The sequence below is a fragment of the Lingula anatina genome, chromosome 7 (assembly GCF_051362555.1).
Source record: "Lingula anatina isolate TDL-2025a chromosome 7, LinAna3.0, whole genome shotgun sequence".
Taxonomy (NCBI): domain Eukaryota; kingdom Metazoa; phylum Brachiopoda; class Lingulata; order Lingulida; family Lingulidae; genus Lingula; species Lingula anatina.
The window spans coordinates 17921515-17934745 of NC_141773.1; the positions used below are offsets into that span (position 1 = coordinate 17921515).

Sequence of the window (13231 nt, forward strand, 5' to 3'; positions counted from 1 at the left end):
GCCCCCCTTCCTATAGGGATTTCCCCTTCCATTGGGATTTTGAATTGAAATGGATATGACAGAGAAAAAGTAGTTACAACTCAATTCAAATCTGATCCCAAAACTTTTAACTTAAATTTCTTAGCGTGTCTTTACATAAAGTGCTTGTCCGTCAATTCTTGTATACCACGACTATACAAGGCCCACTATAACCAATCACACATCTCCCCAAGTGCAGTATGGGAATTATCCGCCTCACATAAACCCTTGTCAAATATGTTAAAAACAAAAACGAGTAAGGTTACGATTTACATTTTATTTACAGCAGCACACTAGTCTGACATCTAAATGAAATATATAATACATCATACATTAGCATATTTACATGGTGTATAAGACTTCAAAAATAAGTTTCCAACGTGTAGTATGGAAAAAGGATATCGTCATTCCTTACCTCATACTAAAGAAATAAGGGTTGTAAGAATTCAAAAATGTATTGTTATTACTATTTTGCAGTTGGATAGGAGGGGGGATTTCTTGTTTTCTTCCCTTTCTAAAATGAAAAGGAAGCTTAACTTTGCACTGAAAAGGAAATGCAACTTCAAATCCACAACAAATTTTGCCAAAAATGCCCCCCTCCTTTCCTGACTGGACTACATATACACCTGAGTAAGTGACTCTGTAATGGTGATACATTACAAATTCTTTTAGATTTCTTTACAAAAAATATTGATAATAATAATATCTGGGTTATATAACATTAAATATCTAAATTCCATTTCTTTGCTCTATTCCAATGGTGATAACAAATGTCATGGAAAGAGACTTTATATAATGGTACTTCATTTCAAGAAAACATATATTATGTACATTATCACTTGCAGACAAGGGAAAAAACATTTCAAATGTTATAAAATGAATATTTTCAGATGAATTTTGTTGATGTTTTTTTCACACTTTACTTAGAACCAGATGTCAATTTTTGAACCAAAACTTGCTTTAAGTCTTTTGTAGCTTTCTCAAGCAATTCAATCTTAGCTTGCAGTTCTGAATTTTCCTTTGCCAGGCGAACAGCTTCTTCTTCCATTTCAATGTATTTGTTTTTACGCTGTTCACGGGAGCGTTTGGAAGCAATATTATTCTTTCGCCTTCTTTCTCCATATCTATCATTGCTTCCAGATGCAGTGGTTGTTACAGATTCAGTGTCACTTTCAGATGTCACGCTGTTCACTTTTGCTCTCTTTGTGACAATATCTGATGTCACACTGTCAGTTTTTCTCTTTTTTCCACGCGAGTAATCATGATCAATTGTAGAATTGGAATCTGTGCTGTCAGAGTCATTGTGATCCACCTCTGCTGAAATGTCGGCCAAATCTACAGTGCCAAAGCTTTCACTGGACTGGCTAGGTTCAGTTACTATGGTAACATTGTCAATAGTTGGGACTAACTCGTGTGCCTCAGATGTGGATGTTTCAGTGTTGCTTTGTTCAACTGGCATGGTGTTCTGAAAGAATGAGTATTACCTGGTTAAAAACATTTATCATTTATATAAAAAAGAAACTTAAAAATGGTTACTTCTGCCAATAATATTGTAAGACTTGGTACTATAAGAGAAAAACTTATCTTAAATGGAATCTATGTGAATAGTTTCTTTAACAAATGAACTGAATTCTGCATTTTTGTGTCAGCACCTACCTGTTCAATGTATTTAGACAAATCAGCAAAGTCATCCAGAAATTCGGTCTCATTAAATAACCAGTCATTTTCAAAGTCATCAGAAGCCGCCTCTACTGAGGTGTCAGGGTCTGGTCCCTCCTTTAACACTGTCTGCTTCATACAAGTCATTAAGAGGTCGTCACATTCTTCATCAGCAAATAGATCCAATTTCAATGTTTCTTTAAGGGAATCACCTAAAATGATAAAAATTAATTTTTATAATAAGTGTTTTTAAACAATTATGTACTTAATTAAATGTGTTAATGTTTAAGTTAAATACCATTTCTTTCAGGAATCACAAAATTCAGCAAAAATGGAAAACGACTTCACTTATGAAAAAGAAAATGAAAGCAAATTTTTTTTAAAAATCACTGCATGTGCTACCCTTGCAATGTTATCTTGTTTTTTCTGTTAAATATTTCCAAAAAGTAGGTAAAATAAAATTTGAAAAAAAAAAGAAAGAGAAGAAGCATAAATCTACCTTTAGTTGCACACATTTCAGCTTATTGTGAAATTTCCTAAGTACCACTGCATATATATATACCAGACCCTGAGTTAAAACCTGTTTTGCTTAGGACAGCTACATTTTGATTGAAATTGCTGACTATGGTGAAATTACTGATATACCCAAACTGATGCAATGTTCCAGAAATAGGCATGATTGAACTCTGACCTATTTCATGTCCTGGGACTTTGCTAACCTGGACTGATTTAGAATGACATAAGGGGCCTTGTTGCTAGAGTGGCTATTGATTTATTGATAAGGACTTGCTGATAACAATGAGATTTCAGGTGGTGGTGCAATACCTTCATCACGTTCTGAGCATGCACGAACTTGCTAACATCCGCCCCTTCAGGGAAATATTGACTCGAAAGCATAAACATGCCTGGGCAAGCCATTTATGTTTTTTTCAACCGATATTTCTCTTTATATCAATCATCATTTTAATAGAGGTACAGGTAGATCAACCTGTAAGACTTGCTTAACTTTGCATCAAGTAAAGGCTTTTTTTTTAGGAATGTGGCATTAGTATGTCTAAGGAAAGCATTTTGATTTTTTGTTCAGAATAATCATTTTGTCATGTATAATGACAGTCAAAGGTTTTAAAATAGCACTTTTCCTATAATTGTTTCTTTTTGGTAAAAATAAAGCTCTTTTCTTCCCAACATTCTCCATTTTTTTATCCAGTATATTCCCCTCTCCCTAATTATCCACTCTAATAACTTTTAACTCAAGATATACCAAAGATCAAACTTTACTTACTTGGGTTAAATAGGCCACTCGTCTTCTGCACTGAACGTGCGTAGATCGAGGAACTGTCCAAGGCCTCCGCATCCCCATAACTCAACAGCGTGGCCTCCAAGGTCGTCCACGCCTCCTGGTCTAGGCCAGTCAGGGTATCGGTGGTGGTTGTGTCCACTGCTTGGCTTGTGCCACTTGAGGGCTTGACCATGACTGGTGCTAAAATCTCGGTCACCAGAGTCTCCTTCATCACTGGAGATGTCTCCCAAATTGGAGACGCCTGAGGCGTCTCCCAAGAGGGAGACATTTCCCCCTTGGCCCCTACCCTTCCTATCATCGCTGCTGGATCCTTGATTTCGTAAGAGGTACATGTTTGACTTGGTGAAACGTTGTAATCAAATGTGGAAATTGTACTCTCTGTTGGACTGGGTGTTAAGTTCAAATTAGGTTCATCAAGTTCAGACAACAATTCTTCAAAGTTGTTGAACTGGAGTGAAATGGTGACCGCGGTCGGTTACCACTTTAAATCAAAACTGGGATGGGCGTGTGTGTGTGTGAGGTGGGGGTGTTAATGTCACCCACAAATTACATCAATCGAAAGTCTCTTTCTCTCTCTGGACGCCGCTGCTGGCGATGGGGGCCCCTTGCCGGGTGTTAACCTCTCCGTTTCGTTACTGTAAAAATCAAAATTAAGATATTTTACAAATTGGATACATTTCACACGGTATTCATTTGTACAAACAGGGTTGTTTTGTCGAATTATCTTGAATTATCAGAGTAAAATATGCTGTGTTGTCAAGATTATTTGGAATAAAACACCGACATGTTAGTAACGCCAGCCGGTTTTGATTGGATCGAATGTATCAGTTTGTTTTGTCCTTAATTCCAAGGAAAATTCAAAATAATACATCAAGTTGTAAAAGACTGAAATTATTCTATCAGTTATGCAACATATTACTTAATTACTATAATGTATAATGTTAAATTTCCTCATGAAATCAACCACATCTCACCTCTCTCGCCTCTCTAGATGGTGATTGCACCACCAGCTGCAAGGTGTATATATACTGGCAGCATCACGTCCCAGTTTAGCACATGATGTCACTGGTAACCAATCAGAAGCTTGCTGAGTGATAAATTTAGACTTTGCGTATTGCGGTCAATGATGTCAATTTCGACCAATCGGGGCACTTCCTTCCCAGAGGTGTGGATTCCTTTGTGATGGCTTTGCCTTCAATAGGATTCACCCCGTCAGTCAAGCACGGTAACTAATGGAGAACTTCGACACTTAAAACCTGCACTTTGTAGATGGTTTTTAATTTTCTAAACATGTTTCCACAATTTTATAATTTGAGAAACGTTGATTAAAAATGCAAATATGATAATTTATTATTGTTCTTTTATTGATACTAATGCACATTAATTTGATATTATCTAACAATTAATTTTTTTTTTTTTATTTGAACAGTTTTCCAGCATTTTAATAACAGTGCACAACTGCACGCCTTCTCCCTTCACCATCTTATACCGTTTTAAATCTGGCATTTTCTGGCATTTTAAATCTGAGAATATTATTCAAAACAATTAATTTTACTCACATTTGTTTCTTTTATTTGAATTGTTTTGATTATATTTTAAATATGCATGGGCATTGATATTGTGCAAATCTGATAACAATAGGCTAAAATTTCTTTACCAGTGTGATGTTAATTATATGCTGAATTAATTAACTCTTGATATATATTTCCTTAGATTTATATATGAATAATTAGTGCTATTACGTGAAAAGATACAGGCCATTTTTAAGGTGGGTGTCTTTATTCAATGGTTTCAGTTAATATCTTATTTTGGTTACATTTAAGTGATACCATAATTATCTAACAATGCTGCGTGTATGAACATTAAATTTATTCGGAGTACAACATTTGCTTCGTCGTCAAGTGTTAATTTTAGGGAGTAAAAGCAACTGATGTGAGAGCGTAAACGCGACCTTGCGACCTGTCGATCATCACCTTAATTTGACCCGAAGAAAGTAAGCACTTTTTTGATTGGTCGGATGTTATGGTCACTCCGGTCATCTCCTTTGGCAACTTTCCAATGTGTCTCAGTAACTACTAATTTTTTACTTGGTTTTCTATATGTTATCAATGTAAGAATTAAGAAAAATAACTTTTATTTGGTGAAAAAAATAAAGAAAAGTTCCAAAAAGCGAAATATCCTCAGAAGGACTGAGCGGCTTGATCCAATCAAACTTGCGGTTTGTTTTGATACATTTTATATCCGGGCACCTGCTCGATATGTGCCAAGAAGGGTAGCCATTTTGTAGAAAACGAGGACAGATTGTTCGACCTTGCCAGCTTTGGTTCATCACGATTGTATCAAACACAGGATTTACATAGCAATTATTTATACGCAAGGAGTCACAGAATTCGAGCACCAGTATGGTGACTGTTTTTTAGCAGGAACATGAGCGTTCGACTAAGCGTCAGGACTGAAATATCATCATGCGTTCACCCAAGTATGGTTATCAATCGACGAGATTGTTTCATTCAAACATGTTGATCAAACTTATAACTGTCGGCGTGGTGATGCTGTTTGCCTTTGGTGAGTTGAACTTTTTTTTTGCAATATTTGAATGTTAATATTCAGATGTTGATGAAGTGTGTTGCAGCAGGTTTTGCTATTTTTTTAGAAGATGAATTGAAATTAGATGTAGTAAACCGCTTTCGGCTCCACGCTTGCGACCTTAAAAACACACCGTTGTGGTTATTTGTGAAATTTTAGGAAATTGCGCGTTACATGTTGTTCGCCCATAATCTGCAGGGCAGCTGTTGCAACCAAAAAGTAATTTATTGTATTTTACTATGATTTTACTTTAGAAATCTACTTGGCAGTGAAGATGCAGCAAAGTATCTCTAAGGGGAATTTATTGAACATTCAATTTTACTTGGAAGTGTTGTTTAGTCATACGCGGAGGAGCTTAGTTATTAGGAAACCGATTTTTGTGTAAGAACTTGTCTTAAGTCAGTGTACCATAAGTTGAATAGCTCATGAAACCATTTTGCTTCCTCATTAGTTGAGATTATGACTATTTGGGCTGATAGGCTACAGTTTCAACAGGTTTTTATTATTGACCTATGAATAAAATGTCAGAAAGACTTGTGGCTTAAATGATGTGCTAGACATTGCTAAAGAAGTGAATTCTACCATTAAAAATTGTATATTTCATTGAATGCAAGTGTAGGAACAGGTTAAGCAATTGTTACAAAGAGAAAAATTGCTTTTTTTTTTTCTGAGGGAAACCAGTACGAGGATAAGATACCTTAAAATTTGAATACATTAGGAATTTTACACTGGGCTAGTTTCTGCTTGGATCACTAGCATATATATAACCTTTTGATAAAGCCATATTATTTGCTAATTACTTAAGAAGATCAGTGCTAACAAATTGACAATTCATTTCCAGATGTCAAATATTCTGTACAAAGAAATTTAAAAAAAAAAGAAGAATAAAAGATAGAGATTATTCTAGCATGGGATTATATTTCTCTGGTGAACTCTTATCAACTCTAGCATAGCCTATTATCATGCCCCACATCTTGGCCACAGTCAGCCTATCCCAGTTAACAGTGGTACGACCAGTGCATTGTTTCTGGGACTCTGGAGCATGCCGCCTCTGTTGTTCTTTTTAGTGCACTTTTTGAAATAAATATTTTATAATCTGGTCTTAATGAAAATGAATTCCTTAGGTTTCCTGTTAAAGATAAATTGTGCAGAGCTTTTGCATCAGTATCTGTGGAATTTTTTTTCTGCAAGAACTTACTAGATGTCAAGGCTTTGACCTTGCAAGGTTTTAAAGCTCAGCAAGAAATTTATGTTAACATCAGGTACATTTTGGAATGTACTTTTGGTTGTGTGGTAATTTTTGATGCCTGAATTTGGAGAGCTTTGCAGGATATTTAGATGTTAAAAGATGACTGAGACTTTTACAAATGTTTACAGAAACACTGCAAGTTATGGCCAGCAATTTTCAGATAAATAAACAACACATTAAGTTACAGAATTTGAATTTGATCCAGGAATAGCAGTTTTGTGTGTGTACATTTTTGTAGAGTGACTTAAGGCCCTGGGTGTGCTGCTGGAGGAAATGTCATTGAGTAATTTCACATAAATCAACAATTTTGTGGATCTTTACAACTAATACAAACGAAAATTTGTATTTTTAATTTTGTCCAAAAAAAAAATAAATAAATAAATAAATTATTAAGAGCAAAATAGATTTTATTGGGATTATACAAGGATGAGATTTTTAGAACTTTTGGCAGATTTACGACTTTTCAGGAACCAAAATATCCTTTTTGAGATTGATGCAGATCTGTAACTAACTTGGCAGGGGATATATAGGTCTGGTCCCTAGGCGATTTTTTTAGACTTTTTCACTAAATAGCATACCCATCCCTGATTATTATCATAACTTGTATTTAACATTTTTTCATAAGAGGAAAAATGTTTTGTTAGAGATGAATAGTAGTCAAGTAGAAAAAAAAACTTTACCTCGAGTTTGAACAGATTACAATTGCTTGATCTTTTTGAAGATTGTAGTTCCTTCTGTCATTTGGTCTGTGCATGGGAAAATAATTAAAGGAGAGGAAGCTGGTATGTTTTTCATTGTGAAGCCAAACAAAGCAAGATCTTAAACCACACACAAGTTCTTCTAGGCATTCTCCAACTTTCTTATTATAATTTAGGAATGCAATTTTGTTTTATGGGTTGCATTTATTAACCTGCTTACTGCAAGTGCATGAATGCAAACAATGCTGGAGCTTTCATCGGTTTTTTATGTCCTCACAAGGGCAGAAGTATAAGGTAACCATTTTTTGCCACAAGGAACAATAACTGCCTTACAGTACAGCATATGGGGTCAAATTGTTATGGTTTGTTTTGTGAACTTCCTGTTATTATAACATTCAGAGTGAGGAATGCTTACGGTAATTATCGATAAATTTCAAGCACTACTTTTTTGTGCATTTTCTTATTTAGGTCTTTTTATGTGCTTAAATGAAGATCATACCTTTTGTCTTCAAGTCAGCATTTATTTTTCAACAGACACTGATCAGAATTTCGGGGATAATGAATGGAACAAGGTTTTGGAAGAAATGATTTTAATTTTGTCTCTCCCTACTGAGGGAGAATTTACTTTTTCATAATGGTATCATGTTTATGAATTTAAAAATAGATTTTCTTCTCGTCTTCTCACATTCATTGATAAACATTTGAGGCTGTTTTTGTATGTTGTTAGTGAATGTGTTGAAAATTAGCAATTTGCCTTAAAAAAGACCTGTGTTTGTTTTAACAAAATGAATAGCCTTTAGACTGTTTGCAACAATAATTGAATGCATACTATGGCAGTTAAGTCGCATTTCCATTTGGAGTGGAATTCAGCTAACTCTTTGCTTTCTGTCTCTGCAGTCTGATTTCTTCCTTTAACATACTATATACCATGGGACTAACCTTTATTATTATTTGTTGAGATAATGGATATTACAGGGGTTAGATGGGTTTTTTTCTTGGTTTGTAATCTTGGCTCAGTTACTCAAAGAAACTGTATATGCGCCTGCACACAATCATAGGCTGTATTCCCAGAGCTTTTAGATTGATCTATCCTCGCGGGTAGTCTCACTAGATTACTGTCAGATAATCCGGCTTAAATGTCCGTCCCGCCTACTACAAGCTATAAGGGGGTAATTAACTTTCGTGTCCACCCGGCTGACAGCTATTTAACGTGAACCCCCAGGGAGTAAGGTCGATCTTAAGTAGATCGATCTAATCTCTGGAAATGGGGTCATAGTGATCGATCGCTATTTGAGATGGGGATAGCACCCCCTACTCCTTGAAAAGGCAATTAATCATTAAACATTAATCAGACCTATATCAGTTTGTCAGATCTGAAGTGAACAGGCCTTCAGTGACGTCAGTCTGACCTTTTTTGTGTTAAAATCAGACCTGAGTGAACAGGCCCTTAGTGGCAAGTAGTGCATGAGAATTGACACTTGCAGTTTGTACAAATATCACAGGAAAAGTGTAAACATAGTCCATCTGAGTAAATTTCAAGCACACAGGACCTTTCTTGAAGATTGCAGGAGGTAGTGTTTCTATTTAAACTGTAATTTGCTCTTGAGATTGCTGGGGATTGCGTAGATGTGGATTGCATCATAATCTGTCTGTTTGAGACTTAGGTGGCTTCAGGAACCTACTGCTTTGAGTGGAGAAAATGAGATAGGTAGGTAGGCGAAGGTGTAGACCCTAGTGTGTTGTAGAGAATGCATGAAAGTCATTATTATTTTTTTTATTTATTTATTTATTTATTTATTTATTTGCTATGATAATGTAACTCAGCACTGAATGACATTAGATAATCACAAGCAAATGAGTAGAAATAGATATATACATGAGAAATACAACAAAATATTATAAGCAATCATATCAAGCAGATACAGAATCCCTTGCCATCAGACAAACTTGTGCTGTCAGAAGCCCCTCAAAATCAGGTAGTTAGCAGTCAATTTTCCCAGCTGATTGAAGTGATGCCATGGTTCCCAAGCCGTTTTCTTGTGCTCTTGCCAAGGCATTATTGATGGTTGATCGAATCTTCACAATAAATTGCAATTACCAAGTCCACAGGGAGCTTGCAAGTATTGGAAATAACTAACCTAAGGTAATATTTTTCACATATTTGTATATTGGTGACAGTTATTACTCTCAGATTTCAACATGGCTTATTCTGATTTTTTTTTCTGCCTTTATTGTTGCTATAAAAATGAGCTGACTGGCATGAAGGCAACTTCTTTTTCAGGTTTTTGAATCATCTTGTAAATAATTATTTACAAAACATTTCTTCAGTGAGCGTTAAGAATCAATTTTGTTTTGATTAAGTTTGTCATTTAGTTATTTCTGTATCTAAATCAAAGGAGACACCCCTGACTTCTGTGAGTCACTTATTGTTTTTCAGTGTATGCAGGTGAGCGTATGAGAAATATAAAGCTTGATTTCAATCCATTTAAGTCAAAAGGCAATAAAAATTTGAAATGGGAGGGGGGGAGCCTATGAGAATTTTTTCTTGCTTTTTTTCCCCTTCTTTTTTTTAGCTGTCCTGTATTCATCTAATTTCCTGATGTCTGCTCAGCCTGCAACAGCTGTTGATTATCACATCATTACAGCAGAAATTGGGCTCTTCCAAGAAAGTGACCCCCTTCAGGACAATCTGCTACTTTTTGATTTGCCAAAATGCCATGCTTCTGAACAAAAAGGTCGTACCAGGCAGGCTGTATTTGTACTAGACAGCCTTCCTTGTTCAGTCTGAACATTTCATTAGCCTACTTAAACAGGACACCTCCCCTGCTCTTACATTTCACTCAGCTTGTGATTGATGCGTTTCCTGTAAAAATTAGTGTTGATTCAACTCTCTCAGTATTCTTGATACATTTTAATTATAGAAGATTTACTGCTTTCTGTGGCAGTTTTATGAAAGGTTAATGAGCAATAAACTTGGAAGTGTTTTGGAGCAATTTTGTGGTGCAGGGCACAGAAGAGCACAAAGAGTAAAATTAAATTTTATGGGATACTTGGTCTTATTTGACCTGGTTATTTGTAAACTTGTAGCCTTTCTCTCCCAGACCTCACATTGGTATGTTTTTACCATGTGCGCAGGCACCAGAGGTCTTACTACATACCTCAACATGTTTGTGGTTTTCCCATATATTTTGTGTTGTGAAAACTATGACTCTTTAGTATTTTGTTTTTTTTTTCTATTTTCATTTTTTTTCCACCTGTCAACTGTACCAGGCTATTTTTCTTTGGCTCTTGTTTGTGTATGTTAGGACTCAAAAATGACCAGTTTGAGTAGAGTTTATAACTTGGCATTTCATGTAAGCTCGTATAACGGATATGCATAATTTTTCCCACTCTCTCACTTTGCAGAGAAGCCTTCACCTGCATGAGGTTATGTGTGTTTTAAGTAAGATGACCTCTGCTTTTTAAGTCTGTTTTGTTAAAGATGGTGTAAGTACACATTAACTGGAAGAGAATTTTGTTTGGGTTTAAGACAACTTTGATCAGTTGGACTAGATCCTGGATAATGTGAGCTTAGTAGCCTTAGTTCCTGGATAATGTACTTTCTGCCTCTGTTTCAGAGATGTTATCAGGACTGGTTCTCACAGAGGTTTGGCCTAAGAACTAAGATTGTTTGCTTGATTTTGTGTGCTTGTTTCTTGGTAAATTAATCAGTCAGTCTCAGTTGGTTTCGTCTCATTTTTCATAAGGACAAATAATGATATGGGTCTGTGAATACTTATCTGTGTACCTGTGAATGAGAATGCTCTGATATTGCAGATTTCGTTTATTTTTATCCCAGGTGTGACATTTTGTAGGGGAATAGTTAGGGAGATGGGTTCTCATATAAATCCAGCAATATTTCTAGTGTTTGGTATTTGTTTCTTATAGATGTTAATTTGTTGTTTCCTCCATCTACATTTACTTTTTACATTATCATTTTATCTTATAACAACGAGCACATCTTAGTCCAAACCACAGTCACTGTAACTAACATGTTAAATTACAAAAAGCAGACCTTAGTCAACCAATCTAATCCCCCAGCTGCCCCACTCACTGACATCACAGGACACCTTGCTGTGTATTAGACCATCCAAAGCTTATTAATCATGATTGGCATACTATAGACAGCATGAACAAATCTAATCCCTCTCTTGTCCCACCCAGATTCACTGCGATTCATTTGCTACCTGTGGTGAGCTAATCTTAATCAGACTGGCCAAAACCCAACATGACCAGAAACATGCCTCATACAAATTTCCTGTCAAAAAATAATGTGTGTACAAACACAGCTTTGAAATGATGATTTCCATGCTTGCCTCACTTAGAATTGCACTAGTGATGTAACCTTAGTCCAATAAACAGCTTGTCATCTTAAAAAGGTGAATTGTCTGACCATCAGCACCATGTGTGAATCATGTGCCATTGAACAGCTGAGAGGTGTGATCTATGTCTATTGCAATTGGTGACTTTGCACCCCATAGTTCACGCATGGGTGTTGAACACCATCTAAGTGCCGAGTCCAACTATCTGACAAAAAAAATATATATATTAATGAAGAAGAGAGTTAAATTCAAAATTTATCAGTGCTAGATCTAAGTAGGTTAGGCCATGAGAAATTTATTTGTGATAAATGTATTTTAATGACAATGATTGTATATCCCCCACCTCTCTCTCCCCCCCTCCCTCCCACCCCTGATTCAGCGTTTAAAAAATGTGTTATCAGTTTTTATGTTCTTTAACAAATCCTTTGATGATGATGAAGCTCTGTGTTTCTCTTTTTCCAGTGGGCGTGATGTATTCATAATGATGCAGCCATTTAGAAGAAGGTTGCAATTAGACTGACGTCAAGGGAAAGGAAAAGCCACAAATTATGGTCATTGATAAATAGCATTCTTACAAAGTGGTTACATGTTTGAAATATTTGGAAAATTTGAGGGAGGGTTGGGATTTTTGACAGGTTGTGCGGAGCTGTTTGAAAATTTGTAAAGAATTTGACTTCCAATATATATATATAGGCTGACTTAGATTATTTTTTTTTTCCTGAATGGAATAGAAAGCTGGAACAAAAATATTCTCCCTGTAAGCAGAGTTTGTTATCTAGTCTGTCAAGTTGACTATGCAATTTTGTGCAAGGTAACTTATCACTTACATCTGTTTAAAGGATGATAATAATAAAAATATTAACTAGACTGCAACTGGCTTAAGCCAGTGGCGGAGGATTCCCCTGCAAAATAGGTGTGGAAAGGCTCTTTCAAGGTCAAGTGAAGGTCATGGGTTAAATTTGACCCCATATTCTGTGCGAATTGGGGGGGGGGGGTCAACAAAACATCAATTTTAGCCCACTTCAATATTTCTCCATGAAATAACCAAATGACCTTGAAAATGAGGGTCAAGGTCAAATTTGACATTTGATTTGGGGGTTTTGGGTATATGTTTGGGGTAGTTTACTATAGCATGCTATGACCAAAAACCAGTGTTTCGTGGAGAAACTGCCAAACTCAAGATTTCTGCAATGTCATAAATATTTAAAAATCTATATTAAAAAAAGTGATTAAGCAGTCGCTACCAAAGTACGGCTAACCTTAGATAAATATATAGGGCATCATTTGCCACTATGACCGGGGCTCTGAGACTTCCGGTTTCTGAGATCTCGGAAACAAACCTTTTTTGAGCCCGTTTGGC

At 35.9% G+C, this 13231-nt stretch overlaps 2 protein-coding genes across 2 annotated transcripts in view; one reads left to right on the forward strand and one right to left on the reverse strand.

Moving 5' to 3' along the window:
• Window positions 1-275: 275 nt before the first annotated feature.
• LOC106170376 (uncharacterized) lies at window positions 276-4102 on the reverse strand. The gene is made up of 4 exons (XM_087018439.1): window positions 3952-4102; window positions 2960-3612; window positions 1675-1889; window positions 276-1483 (listed from the first exon to the last, which is right to left on the reverse strand). The coding sequence occupies exons 2-4, from the start codon at window positions 3273-3275 to the stop codon at window positions 938-940; spliced, it is 1077 nt and encodes a 358-aa protein (XP_086874565.1). The 5' UTR covers window positions 3276-3612; window positions 3952-4102; the 3' UTR covers window positions 276-937.
• Window positions 4103-5025: 923 nt separating this feature from the next.
• The window catches only part of LOC106166288 (activin receptor type-2B), a 28013-nt gene continuing 19807 nt past the window's right edge, over window positions 5026-13231 (forward strand). Inside the window, exon 1 of the mRNA XM_013544793.2 lies at window positions 5026-5542. Within this exon, the coding sequence (XP_013400247.1) occupies window positions 5443-5542 (100 nt within the window). The 5' untranslated portion in view covers window positions 5026-5442. The remainder of the gene's footprint in view (window positions 5543-13231) is intronic.

Coding starts and splice junctions, on each gene's coding strand:
- LOC106170376 (XM_087018439.1), bottom strand. CDS start 3,275: ATGATAGGAAGGGTAGGGGCCAAGGGGGAAATGTCTCCCTCTTGGGAG. Junction 1,890..2,959: donor GAGTGGCCTATTTAACCCAA/GTAAGTAAAGTT, acceptor TTATCATTTTAG/GTGATTCCCTTAAAGAAACA. Junction 1,484..1,674: donor TGTCTAAATACATTGAACAG/GTAGGTGCTGAC, acceptor TCATTCTTTCAG/AACACCATGCCAGTTGAACA.